Genomic DNA, 13,842 nt, shown 5'->3' with positions numbered 1-13,842 from the left:
ATGGGATTAGATGGCATATTCTCTAATTCATCTACTTCTTTTCTTCCATCATTCAGCATCATGGCACTGGAATATCTCTACTTGGATGGCACATGCACTTACAAAATGTACATACACTCGGTAACTCAAATATTTTGTTTTCTTCTGTCACATTCCTACCACAAACACTTATTAAAATCATACTTCGACAGCCATTCTTCCTTTTACTTGCCAACATAGCCAAAGAACTCTTTGGGATTTCTTTTGGCCTGTCAACTAGATTCCTCTTGTGATTAGTTTTGACTTTCCTTACTAGACTGGTCACCTTTCTTGCCTGTGCCTTGTACTGCGCATGGTCTTGCTGAATTTTGATTTTTTCCCATTCTTTCACAACTTTTCCTTTTTCTGCAACTCCTCCTTAATGATACTATTCATCCAACTCCTACATTTTTTATCATCTAATTCTGGGTATACATTCTGGCACTGCTTTCTTCAAACATCCCTTGACTATCTCAAATGCACTGCTAGCTTCTTTTCTCCTCCAAATTTTTATGCTTTGGCACTGCTCTAGGCTATCTTCTCAGTTTGTTATAATTACTTGCTTTGTAATTCCACCTGTACCCCTTTTAAACAGAAAATTTGGCATATCTGGCAGTCCCGGGTCAAGATCACCTGACTGCTTTTCCCAAGTGTGAATCATTGGTTACTAAAAACAACAAAACTGGGATATGAACCACATGAGCACAGCCCAGTTAATTAGCAGTCTATCACTGAATAGCCATTTCAAACAATTGAGTTGAATAAATTCAGCTCAATTGTCATTTTCTTATAAAAAGAAAGCAAATTATTACCGTATACCACTATGCATGTTGTTCCTTCCCCTACTGCAACTTTGGTTCCCTCTAATCATCTGATAGGCCCTGGTCCCAAAAGAATTTTGTGTTGTTATTGTATTTCTCACTTAATGTTGTATGTGGTTTATTATAGTTCTTATTCATAATTCTCAAATTAAAACTATATGTACTATAACTATAATATTTGTGTATTGGTATTTAATTTTATATTTTCTTTAATAGAAAACAGTTGCTCTAAAAACTATATGATGCAAGGGATTTTATATAGTGCAGTTGCTAGAGGAGACACTCTTCTTGTAAGCAGTGGAAGGATTGCTGGTGAATTTGAAACAGAGATATTGTCCATATTGCCCAAAATTCCAACAGATCGGAATACAAAGACTAGCTACACTAATAATGAGTTAGTTTTTTTTTTATAAGGTTTCTCTCTCTTTCCTTATCATACAATAAAAAAAAAATATAGTATTTTGTGTAATAATCTGTATGTGTGTGGTGGGGGAGGAGGAGAGGATTTTTTATATATATATATCTGTTTAAAGCTACACATTTTTACTATTTCCCATTTAGAAGAATTGCATAATAGTTATGTAAAGACAATGTTTAATGCATGGAGAGAAAAAAAAAGTTATTATTTCTAACGTAATTGATCACACACAGGTATAAAATTTTGTATTTTGTGGTTATATCATTCCCACCCACAAAAAAAACCCTACAGCAAACTGATTCTGTATGATCAAAATTTAATGCTGTGTGTATATTATTTTTTTTAGCAAATTTCTGTTTCAACAGAAATTTGCTAGAAATCAACCAGTTCATTCTGTAACTGGTTTTATACAGAACCAGTTACAGAATACAAAATTTAACAATATTTTCCATTACTGCTGCTTACTTTTCCTTAATATAATTTTGTCAGTTTTTCACAATTTGGTTATTACCAGTTGAGCTCTTGGATACCATTAAAAACCATATACAATGTCGTTGTAGATGTTGTATTGTTGTGAGGAGTGACCATATTCCTTATTGAGGCACTTTGACCATTGTCTTCATGGTCAAAGCATGGAGACGCTTTGACCATGAAGTTGTTTCCTTCACATCTCATTATACTGCTTTTTGCTGAATTTCATAAAAATTCATCATACAGTTTTTGAGTGGTTGCCATTTTTCTCTTTGTTCCTTAATTTATTGGAACCAGTGTAGTTAATCTACCACCAGTATACCAGACGATCATCATTTTTCCAACACACACTAGACTATTTCTTTACCCTATGCCACTATAACAGTGCAAGTAGGTGATCTCCCAGATTTCTGCCTCTTTCCCATGGTCTAATTATTTTTCCTACACCAACTCTGACCATATAACTCAAGTCAAAAACTTCAGCTTCTCACTCAGTCTCACTCCCAAAACAAGTGATGAAAATAGTCAACAAATCTAAAGCTGACTTTGTGAGGCCAAATACAAATATGCTTGTCTCTTGCTCAAATTGCAACTGAGCCTTCTGGTCCTTTACTAAAGCTGTTGGGTATAACTTCCGTTCTTTCTTGTTTCTCACATTCTGATGGTACCATAGTGATATTATACAAAAATAGGCAGATCTCTTGACATCCACCAACGCTTGTATATATGACTAAGGGAAATTGCCTCCTATTACCACACTGTGTGTCTGCATATCTTTCATCAGACGAAAGAACATCAAAGATTCTAACCCCATCCTGTATCATCTATATAAGCAGTCATAGCCATCTGGTCATCTACCCATTAGCATGGAAACAAGCTTTTATCCAGCCTGTCCTAAAATGGGAAATAAATCAAGGGGGTACTTAAGGGTCGAAGCTGTATAACTGAGAAGATACTTCCACATAGCCTTTAAAGGAATGCGGAGAACCGACCAGGGCTTCTGACCTAATGTCCAATCCTCACCTTCTCGTGGTGCACCCTGTTGAGTATCTACCTGGATACTGAACGAACGAGGATGGGCTGGCAATTTGGGATTTAGCCAACAAAATTGTATTCTTATTGGTTAAACCAAATTATAAAATGATGGTACAACATGACAAAATTTCATGCTGGCTGGGGCGTCGCCCAGTTAAACCATACCCCCGTTGTTTTCACCAGGGAACCAGGGTGAACAGCAAAAAGTCAGCTACTGGAACAAATGTGAAAAAACACCCCAACTCAACATCACCAGAGTTAAAGATCGGTACTATTAATATAAGAAGCCTGAATGGCAAAGAAATGGAGCTAGCTGAGGAATTAGATAAGTACCAGATCGACATAATAGGGGTGACAAACAAAAAAGACAAAAACTGGCGAGATCTTTCTGAGCCATAAATACAAAATGTATTCAGGCAATGACAATCAAGGAAAAGAAGGAGTAGCCATTGTATTCAACACAAAATACGAGGCTAATCTTCTTGAATGGCAGTCAGTCTCAAGTAGAGTAATGTGGGCAAATATCAGAATGGGGAACTGGACAATGAGACTTATTTGTGCCTATGGTCCCACAGAAGGTTCTACTAAGGTAGAAGTGGAGGAATTTTTTGACACTTTAGAAAAAGCAACTGACACAATGAAAAAGGAAAAGTTGGTCCTTGTTGGGGATCTAAATAGCAGAGCAGGAAGTGATGGTCAGACATACAAAAATGTTTTGGGAAAATTTGGAGAAAATAGCGAAGCTAATAATAACGGCAAATACCTGTTGGATTTCTGCTCAGGACATGGACTGGTTATTACTAACACCATGTTCCAACATAAAAATGTGCACAAATTCACAAGGAGAGAAGAGGCAAGGAATAAGAAAAGTCTCATTGACTATGTTATTTTTGATAGTGATGTTTTCTCCCTGGTGCAGGACACCAGAATGTACAGAGGATTTGAAATTGGAAGCAATCACTATTTAGTCTTGAGCAGGATAAAATTGAATTTTATATTGAAAAGAATGACATGTAAGAAAGTTTTAAAGCTAATAAAAATTGAGCAGCTCTCAGATGTGAACTGTAGACTAAAATACACAAAGATTATTAAAGGAAAAATGAAAGTGTTTGTTTGAGAACAGGAATCAAACCTTGGAGATTCATTGGCAGAATCTGAAGAAAACATTGATTGATTCAGCCAGAGAGGCATGTTGTGAGGTTGCCTGCAAGGATAGAAAAATCAGAACTCCCTGGTGGACACAGGAAGTTAAAGAGACTGTGAAGGAAAAGAAGAAAGCATATCAAAAGTTACTGTCAACCCTCCTGTCACTCACTAAATATCTAAAATTTGTGCTAATCTCAACTTAACACCAGATGGCCTCAATGCTACTATCATTATTGCTTTCTTCAAGTTCCACCTTGAGTGGATATAACTATTCTGAAATCATCAGTAATACCCAGCTTCCTCCTTTATCTTTTCCATCTTTTCAAAAAATGCTGTAGCCATCACATTCTATTCCTGTAAGCACATAATCCTCTGTTAACCATATCTCGCTGACACCAATAATGTGTTATCTGATTATAACTGTGTCAAGGCCACAAACTTGCACCCTTATTCTTAATACTCCTTGAATTGGTGTAATAAGCACAATAGCTTTCCCCCTTAACTCTTTCCTTTCCATTTTAATTCCATATCCCATCATTCCAGCAATTTGACTCTGTTGATCCTACTGAGGGCATCCCTGCATTCCAATCTTGTCTTCCTTTGTCCCTTATCTCACAATTTTGGTATCTTGTCCTTTAGTAAGTTGTCCAAACTTGAGCAGAGCACATAATTGCCCATTTCCTTCATCTTTAGAACAAGAGCTTCTCACAATCAAATCATTAATGGAATCAAATGGCTATAATTAGATCAGCAGTTCTACATTGCATACATTTTGGACACTTCTGAACCTATCAGGAGAATATTGAAGTTCAACCTAATACCCATATTCCAGTCAACAAAATTTCTAATCTTCTACCAGTACAAAAGACAAATGTTCATCTCTATCTCCAGCTAGTGTTTATCAGATTCCATGTGATGTAATTTAAAACACTCCGTACGGTCTGTAGGAAAAAGAACAGTGAATGTCAGTACTATTCTTGTGAATACCTTAAACCTCAAAAGTGAGGTCCTGCACAACATAATATTAAGACAGAACACAGTATCCACTGGAATGATCAACCAATTCATAGCAGTTTTAAATGTTATTTCATTAAAGGTAATTCAGAGCCCCTGTTAAATCATCCAAATTTAAGTCAGAATGATTATCTCTCTATCCTAAATGTTTGAGAGATTTACATTCCCTGCAAATATCAAAATTATATGATCCTTTTAGCCCTCAGTATCAGTTTTATTCCATCTCTTTGAATTGCTTATTTTTCCCATACTAATGATGTATTAATTTCAGTATGAAATATTTGTTGCTAATTTCAGTAAACTTATTGCTGTTGCTAATGTGTTTTGCACTGACCATATAATCTTTGTCATTACAAATGTTTGTTGAAAAAAATCCAATATTTTTTAGTATGTCATCTGTGAGAACTAAATATTAAAAAGCAGTTCCTGTTACATGGGAACATTAAAATTATTCAGCAGTAGAAGACTGTGTGTGTTAGGTCCATCGAGTCGTTTCTGACTCCTGGCGACTCCATGAACATACACTCTCCATTTTGATCTGTCCCTGACCATGTCTTTCGAAACCTCCAAGTGCACTCCAGTTGCTTCTTTAACTCCATCCATCCAGTAGAAGACTGCATAGCAATAAATATCTTTTATCTGTAATACAGTCCTCACCTTCAGAATTCATCCAATCATTAAAATGAGAATCAAAATAGAAGTAAAAATGTGCCTAAATTTTTCCAGCTCTAATTGCATAATATCATTCAGAGTTTACTTAATTTTTTTCATTATTATCAAAGTAATATATACATGTTAATATGCTTAATAAGTGCTATCTTGTATACATTTTTGAAATTTTGTTTCAGTTTTACTTATCATGTTGTTGTCGAAGATGGCTTGATATATATTTGTACAGCAGAATCCAGTTATGGCCGAAGGATACCATATGCTTTTCTAGAAGAGGCAAGTATGGAAAGAAAAAAAAATTAACTTAATTATAACTCTTTGTTATTGTCAGTTTTAACTTGTTTTTCAAGTTGCACTAAATCTTTTGAGTTGCAGCAATGATTTGTGAACACAACAGAATTGTTCTATTATTGGAATTAGATCACGTGTAACTTAATGAATCGATTTCCGAACTATACTATAACAACCCCCTTAGCAGTGTGTCCAGCTGGTATCCAGTTACCATTTTGAATAAAACTTTGAAGACAGTTATTTGTATATTCATAAATGTTTGATGTATCTAAACATTTTTGAAGCAGAGGTATAAGATGAAAATACTTTCTGGAAATTGAGTATCTTTGTCAGATATGATTTTCAAAGATGTTTTAAAAACTAAAACAGAAATCACCTTTCAGACATAATTATGGATGACATTTTGCATCCATAATTAGATGGATGCAAATGGATGTCCACTGAAGTCAATATAACCTTGGATAATATATGTGGATACAAGCATATATTTTTGATATATTTTATGAATTTTCCAAATATATTTTTAACCACCATTCGGGTGGTTAAAACTATTTTACTTCACCAATAAGTAATTTTGGAGGACCATGTGACATAGAGTTACACAATCAACCCATACACAACAACAACAGCAAAAAACATTTATTGATAATTCTAAGATATTTTGGACAGAACTTATCCATAATCAGTGACAATAGGCAGAATTCAAAATGTAGAAAATACAACAATTGGTTTCTGTTATTCTTTTGTACATCTGACTGGTATAAACCATGAACAGTATTGTAATACAATCCAGTTATTATATGTAGGGGGGGGGATTGAAGATCATGATGTCTTTTGTACAAGAAATACGACTTCATTTTAGCAATACTGAAGTTAATAAGATTATCCCCCCCCCCTTAATAATCTTACTTGAAGCTTTTCAAATTCCAGATGATTATGGTAGAGCACTCACCATAATGTGTTTTAATTGCTAATGTGTTTTGCACTGACCATATAATCTTTTTCACACAGTATCTGTCTATAAAAAAGGAAATAAAACTGAGAATTACAAAGGAATTTCTCTTGAGCATTTCAGGTAAGATTTATGCAAATATTAGTATAACTTTCAAGCCTCTGTTGTGTCCAAAGACTCGTCACAGGAGGTCAGATACTCGCATACCGCAATAACTATCATACATTGCCTTGAATACATTCAATGTTAAGAGTACTTGCAACCCACTCTGGCAATGCATTCCACCCCATTCACCATCCACCAAGCATAAAATCTCCTTACATGACCTTTGTACATTTTCCAAGGATAACCTTGTTCTCATATCATCCATTATCTTATGCAATAATTCTCCTTTATATATATTTGGTAAGCTCCTCTCACCAGTTTATACATCTCTGTCATATCATCTAACCTCCTCCTATCCACCAAGCTTTGAAGACCACTTTGCCTTAATCTGTCCTCATATTCAATATTCCAGATCCTGAGATATTCTTAGTTATTCGCTTCTGCACTCTTTCCAATGTTTCCTTATTGCCAGCACAACAAAGATTTATGCACAAAAATCTAAATGAGGCCTCATTATTGCCTTATACAGTGTAATTATAAAATCTACATGTATTTATTTTTTGCATTATAGCAGCAGTTTTTTTGGGTAACCCTTACAACTTTTGCATTGTGTCCTCCTAGACTTCAGCTTCCTATCCACCAAGATCCCCAGATCCCTAGCTTCCACCTTCTGAAGCAAAGTTCCTCAAATATGATAAACTTTATTCCATTTTTTCTGGAAAAAGTGCATAACTTTATACTCAGCAACATTGAAAGACATGTACCTTTCTCAACCTAAAGCACCAACCTATTCAAATCCTCTTGTAATGTTATTACTTCAGAACTTCCTGACATTGCTCTTTCTAATTTAGCATCATCAACATACAACTGAATATCTCCTGTCACACCCTGAACTATATATTTGATATACGAAGTAAACAACAGTGGTCCCAGAACAGAAATCCTGTGGTATCCCTCATGTCACCTTCCTTTTTCAGAACTCCATAAACAAGTTGCTGGGTTCTATCAGTCAACCATCCCTGTAGCCAAGCTTCCAAATGACTATCCATCCCTATCCTACTCATTTCAACAGTAGTTTATCATGTAGTACCCAATCAAATATTTTAACGAAATTCAGATAAATCACTGCATAAGCATCTCCTCTGTCCAAAACACTAGTCACCCTATTAAAAAAAAAAGTAGGTTACTAAAGAATGACCTATCCTTAACAAACCCATGCTACTCTCTTGAAAGATTCCATTGTTATCAATCCAGGTTTCATTTTCTCCCTCACTATTCTCTTTAATACCTTTATATTACATTTGATATACACATTGGCCTATAGTTTGATACTACTGACTAAGTTTCTCCCTTATGCAATGTCTATTTTTCCTTCTCTCCACTCTTCTGTTACTGCTTTCCTGTTTGTCAGACTTCTGTGTACATCCAAGTCAAGCTCACTTTCAGCTTTTCTGCAGTAATATACAGTATTTACAGCATTTAATATATGTGGTGATATCATATCCAGTCCCACAGCCTTAATAACATCAGGATTGCGTAATATTCTAAACACTTCCCATTCTTGTACTATCAGTCTTCTGTCCTCCTCCTCCTTATGGCTATTCAACACTTCCCTTCCCCATATGAAATACACTAACAAGAGACTCATGGAATATTTTCCTCAGACCAAGTTCCATATCTTTAGTAGATGTGACTCAGTTTCATCTCCAGTAACTGAAGTCATCAGCATCATCAAATTCCTCACATGTACCCTCAAGGGGTGTACAGGATATGATAGTACTACATGAAAAATTTACATCATTACTAATTTCCTATCTACAATTTTCCTCCAAATCAGTCAAATTTGGAGGAAATACTTGTCAAGACCCTAACATTATCAGATCTTATATTTCTATCGTCTAAGGCACTTTGTACCGTATCAATTCACCTATATTTTGGTCTTCCTCCGGGTCGTTTTCCTGCCAACCTGACAGAGAACACTTGTTTTGCTAATCTTTCCTCGCCCATTCTGTTTAAGTGACCACCTGAGATTAACTCTGCTAACGCATTCCTGGATGCTGACAATGTCAAGTTCTTTCCTAATATCCTCGTTTTTAATATGATATTGCCATTGATGCCATCCGTTCACGCCTCTAATCTTTCTCAGGACTCTCATATCTGCAGTCTCTAGTCTTTGGTCAAGTGTTTTATTTCTGACTCTTAGATCCATAAGTTAAAACTGGGTTTGAACACTGTCTTGTATACAGCTAATTTAGTGTTCTGACTAATTTCTCTCTTATTCCATATGAATTTATTCAATTGACTTCCTACCAAACCAGCTTTGTTAATTCTGTTGTCTATTTCCATATTTAATTTACCATCTTCGCTAAAAATTGTGCCTAAGTAGCTGAAATGTTTTACTTGTTCCACAGGTTCTCCATTCACAGTGCAGTTGACATTTTCAACGATTCTACCTTTTTTCATTGTCTTTGTCTTTTTATTGCTGACCTTCATACCATATCTATTATAACAGTTATTCAATTTAGTCAGGGAATCTTGCAAACGTGTAGTAGATTTATTTAGAAGTATAGCATCGTCTGCATAAAGCAAAGAGCTGATATTAACATCTCCAATTCTGATATCATGTTTAATACCACTTCGTTTCATAATGTGATCCATATAGATAATGAATAACAGAGGGGATAATGTACATCCTTTTCCACACCAGATTTAACATTAAACCATCTTCCTGTACTTCAATTCTAACTGCTAACTTACAACTCAAATAAAGACTAATTATTGCTTGATATAATGCCCCATTGACACCATATAACTGTAGCATATTGAATAGTTTCTCTCTTGGCACCTTGTCATATGCCTTTTCCAGATCGACAAAACTTAAATACAGACCTTTGTTTTATTCCCATGCTTTCTCGACTATTTGTTGTAAAGTGAAGATCTGATCCTGACAGCCTCTATTTGGCCTGAATCCAGCTTGTTCTTCACCAAGCTTTTCTTCCACAATTCTTCTCAACCGTTTCTCAAATATACTTGTATAAATCTTGCCAGGAACACTCAGTAGGGAAATACCTCTGTAATTCTCACATTCAGTTTTATTTCCCTTTTTATATATGGGTACTATGAGAGTTCTACTCCAATCACCGGGAATTCTGGTTGAATATCATCTACTCCTGCTGCGTTTCTACATTTCAAATCTTTGATGGCTTTTTCTACTTCAAGTATGGATATGTATTCCTGACTGTATGCCTGTTGAGTGTTTTTTTTACCAACACTGCTGTCACTGATTGTTTCATTTAGCAATTTTTCAGAGTAATTACTCCATACATCTAGGATATCTCTTTTTTTTTTTCCAGTTTTCATTTCACCTTTATCATCTCTAATTCATTTTACAGCACTCTTTCCTCCATTTCCGAGCTTTTTCAACAACCTCCAGAATATCTTACCACCTTCTTGATATTTATTTTCTATGTTCTTGCCAAAGTCCTCCTATAACTTTTGTTTAGCTAGTTTTACGCAGTGTTTAGCTTTCTTGCATTTTTTTCTGTATTCTCTAAGAGCACAAGCTGACTTATTTGCCAGTAACTTTTGATATGCTTTCTTCTTTTCCTTCACTGCCTCTTTAACTTCCTGTGTCCATCATGGAGTTCTGATTTTTCTATCCTTGCAGACAACCTCACCACATGCCTCTCTGGCTGAATCAATCAGGGTTTTCTTCAAGGCTTGCCACTGAATCTCCAAGGTTTGGTTCCTGTTCTCAAACTCTTTCATTTTTTCTTCAATAATCTTTTTAACCGAAGTCAGACTTTCGTATTCACCCTTTCTTCTTCTACTAACAACATAACTGTAGAATTCTCCAATTTTGCTCTACTGCTTCAACCAGTCTCCTTTCATCTGCCAATTTCTGTTTCCTCGCTACTCCTCACCTTACTAGGCTGCTCCTTATACTCCTTATTTTTCTGAGGAGTATCCTGTTTTTTATTATATCTTCTCCATACTCTCTTGCCCAGAAGCTCTTGCATAATTTCATGATTCAACCATTTCACTTTATTTATCCTCTGATCCTTAGGAGTGCAATCTGACGTTGTAAGTAATAACAGATTCCAGACCAAGTTCCATGCTGACTTCTCTTTCCTTCAACTGATCAATCCACTGTACATAATCATCAGACTGTTTCCTTAATTTATCATAGTCCCATGCTCTGTAATTCTACACATCGCTCTTGTTCCATAACACTTATACCTGCCTAGCCATTCCCCACATCAAAACAACATGATCACTGTTGCCAATTGGTGGCATCATGGTGACATCTGTTATCACTGTATGAGATGATGTTATTGAGTCTAACACTAGAGTTACACATGCAGCATGAGATCATTTTCCCTAAGGAATGCAAGGAATTAAAACTCCTTGCGTGTACATTATTTCCTCCTTTTAGTCAGTGCTTCCATAGTTAGCTTTATTATCATCCTCTTGTTAACCAGTGTCATCTGTTTGAACATTTCAGAATCATCTTTCTCTGTATTCCCTTGCCTTAGCAACACCTAACTGAATATATAAAATTTGTGCTTACCTCAAAATCACACTAAATGGCCTCAATATCTTCAAAAATGCTATAACCATTACATTCTATTCCTGTGAATACATCATCCTCTTGTAACCACATCTTACTGACATCAGTGATTTGAGGTTTAAGTCCATCATTTAAGTGCCTTGACTCTGTTGCTCCCATTGAGTCCTTCTCTGCATCAATATTTTGTCTTACCTTTATCTCACACAAATTCTGATATCTTATACCCATAGTCCCACTGTCTAGTTTTCATTTCCCTGACTGGCTTCTCTTCTCATTAACAATCCACCCAGTTTGACCTTACCCCTCTCACTCAGATGCACATCATCTGCAGCAAATGGCTCTCTCCTATCTTCAAATTTATGCCACTCATCCACAAATTCAAGTCCTCTTCTGCACATTCTAGCTATCATGCCATTCATAATTATTATTTTAGTAACCTCCATGGAGTCAATAGACTCATAATGGGAGGCCCACTCAACCAGCAACATGTCTATTGTAATGAGCTTTGAAGTTATTTATGCTCGCTGCATTCCCAATGTAGTCTGGTAATGCATTCCACTCACAACTGTCCACAATAAAAATCTACTCCTCACATCCTTTTTCACCATATCTTTATACAATTTCCAAGGATGGACTCTTGTTCTTCACATTTTAACATCCACTCTTTGTATAATGCCATCTGTATTAATCTGATAGAATCCCGTAACTAACTTGAAGGTCTCTATCATATTTCCTCTTTTCTTCCTATCCACCAACCTCTGCAATCCATATTCCCTCAAATGGTCTTAATAACCAGCACTTCAGAGTCCTGGTATAAGTTTAGTCATTCATCTTTGGACCGTGTAGTGTTTCCACATCACAATGAAAACTAGGTGACCAAATCTGAGTTCAGTAGTCCATAATCATTGCTCTTCTCCTCACAATTCTCCCTTTCATGCTTTTCTTCTCTACTGTATTACAGCAACACTTGCAAATCCTGCCCTACCTCATTCACACTTACTTGCAAATCATTTATTCCTACTTCAGTCATCTCCAAGTTTTTTCATCTCTTGTCCTCTCCACAGCTTTAGTCACTATTCCTCTCTTTGCTCCTCTTAAACAAACTTTTGATGCCTGTTTAATTTACATTTCTAACTATTAGTCTCCTCCCTGTTTCACTCTGCACATGCCTCAGTTTATTCCTAAACCTTCTACCATTCATCTGTGTTAAACCAGATCACTCACTTGTTTTTTCATAATTTTTACCACTTATTCAGTGCTCTTTCAGTATTCTCTTCATATATGAGATGAGCACTCATGTTTCATTCACATTACTGTTACCCTCAGTCACTGATGCATTACTGTCCATCAACTACATTCAAGTGTTGTTTTGCAGACACATTCTCCTTCCATCGACCTTAAAATTCATCACTTATCCACATAATCCAATAAATACACGTAGCACAACTTCACATTTAACAAAACTAAAACCAAAATTTAACTCATGCATAAACAAAGACACTGCCGTCCGCTTTCAATGTCCATCAGTATACCTTGTTTAAAGACTTTATGTGCAAACTTAAACAAGTTCACAGTTAATGAGAGCAAAATCAGTTGGAATACTAAGCTAGCATTATACAAGATGGTATTCAAACTAATGTTCACCTGCTTAATTTAAATTCATGTATGATGTCAGCATTCTTAAAACTGGATGTTTTTGTTTCTGTATGATTTTTAATTTGTCTCAAGTTTCTGTATGATTTTTAATTTTGTATCCAGACTGATAACAGCATGTCTCTTTTTATGTTGTGGCCTATCCTTTGCTGATCTTACTGACATGTTTAAGAAGGGTGCAAATGAAACCTGTAATAAATTATGTACACTTGTAAGCAATAACACTGGCAGTGTATCAAACTGACATCTGCATACCTCTGTTTTTAAAGTTCATCTTCAAATCAGCAATGAATTTTAAACTTGCAGATATGAGCTGGTGGTGTGGGGGGGGATGCATTAAAGGTGGTCTGAAAAGTCTTCAACCATGGATGGCAATACAATTTTTTTTTTCTGAGTTGGTACATCTGTCATAAGCATCCATGTGAAATTGCAAGTCATTCTATCAACAGTTTATTTTATTTAGTTTATTTTAGGAACAATGTCAAAGTTATGTCCTATGGAGAGAACCTGAATCTCAGTATGAGCATCTTGAGATGTTAACTGCTTATTTGTTAATGGCTGGATTTTTGTTTTAAATATAGGGAATCCAGTTTCTGACAAGGATGCATGAGGTTATCTCCAGGATCACAAAAGATTGTTCCAAAAGATCTGTAGAACAGTTCTTAGTAGTTTGATATTA

The 13,842-nt window shown here is 35.6% G+C and overlaps 1 protein-coding gene across 4 annotated transcripts in view; it reads left to right on the top strand.

The window, feature by feature from the left end:
• The window catches only part of LOC150095864 (vesicle-associated membrane protein 7-like), a 65,843-nt gene that overhangs the window by 24,360 nt on the left and 27,641 nt on the right, over window positions 1-13,842 (top strand). For all 4 annotated transcript variants that reach the window (XM_090409365.1, XM_090409364.1, XM_090409362.1 and 1 more), the window contains 2 exons: window positions 1,056-1,233; window positions 5,772-5,868. In XM_090409365.1, the coding sequence (XP_090265491.1) occupies window positions 1,079-1,233; window positions 5,772-5,868 (252 nt within the window). In that variant the 5' untranslated portion in view covers window positions 1,056-1,078. The remainder of the gene's footprint in view (window positions 1-1,055; window positions 1,234-5,771; window positions 5,869-13,842) is intronic.

The sequence above is a fragment of the Typopeltis vanoorti genome, chromosome 19 (assembly GCF_054136105.1).
Source record: "Typopeltis vanoorti isolate ZY-2024b chromosome 19, IOZ_Tvanoo_1.0, whole genome shotgun sequence".
Taxonomy (NCBI): Eukaryota; Metazoa; Arthropoda; class Arachnida; order Uropygi; family Thelyphonidae; genus Typopeltis; species Typopeltis vanoorti.
Note: the sequence above shows the minus strand (reverse complement) of the source record. Positions and strands in the feature narration are given on the sequence as shown.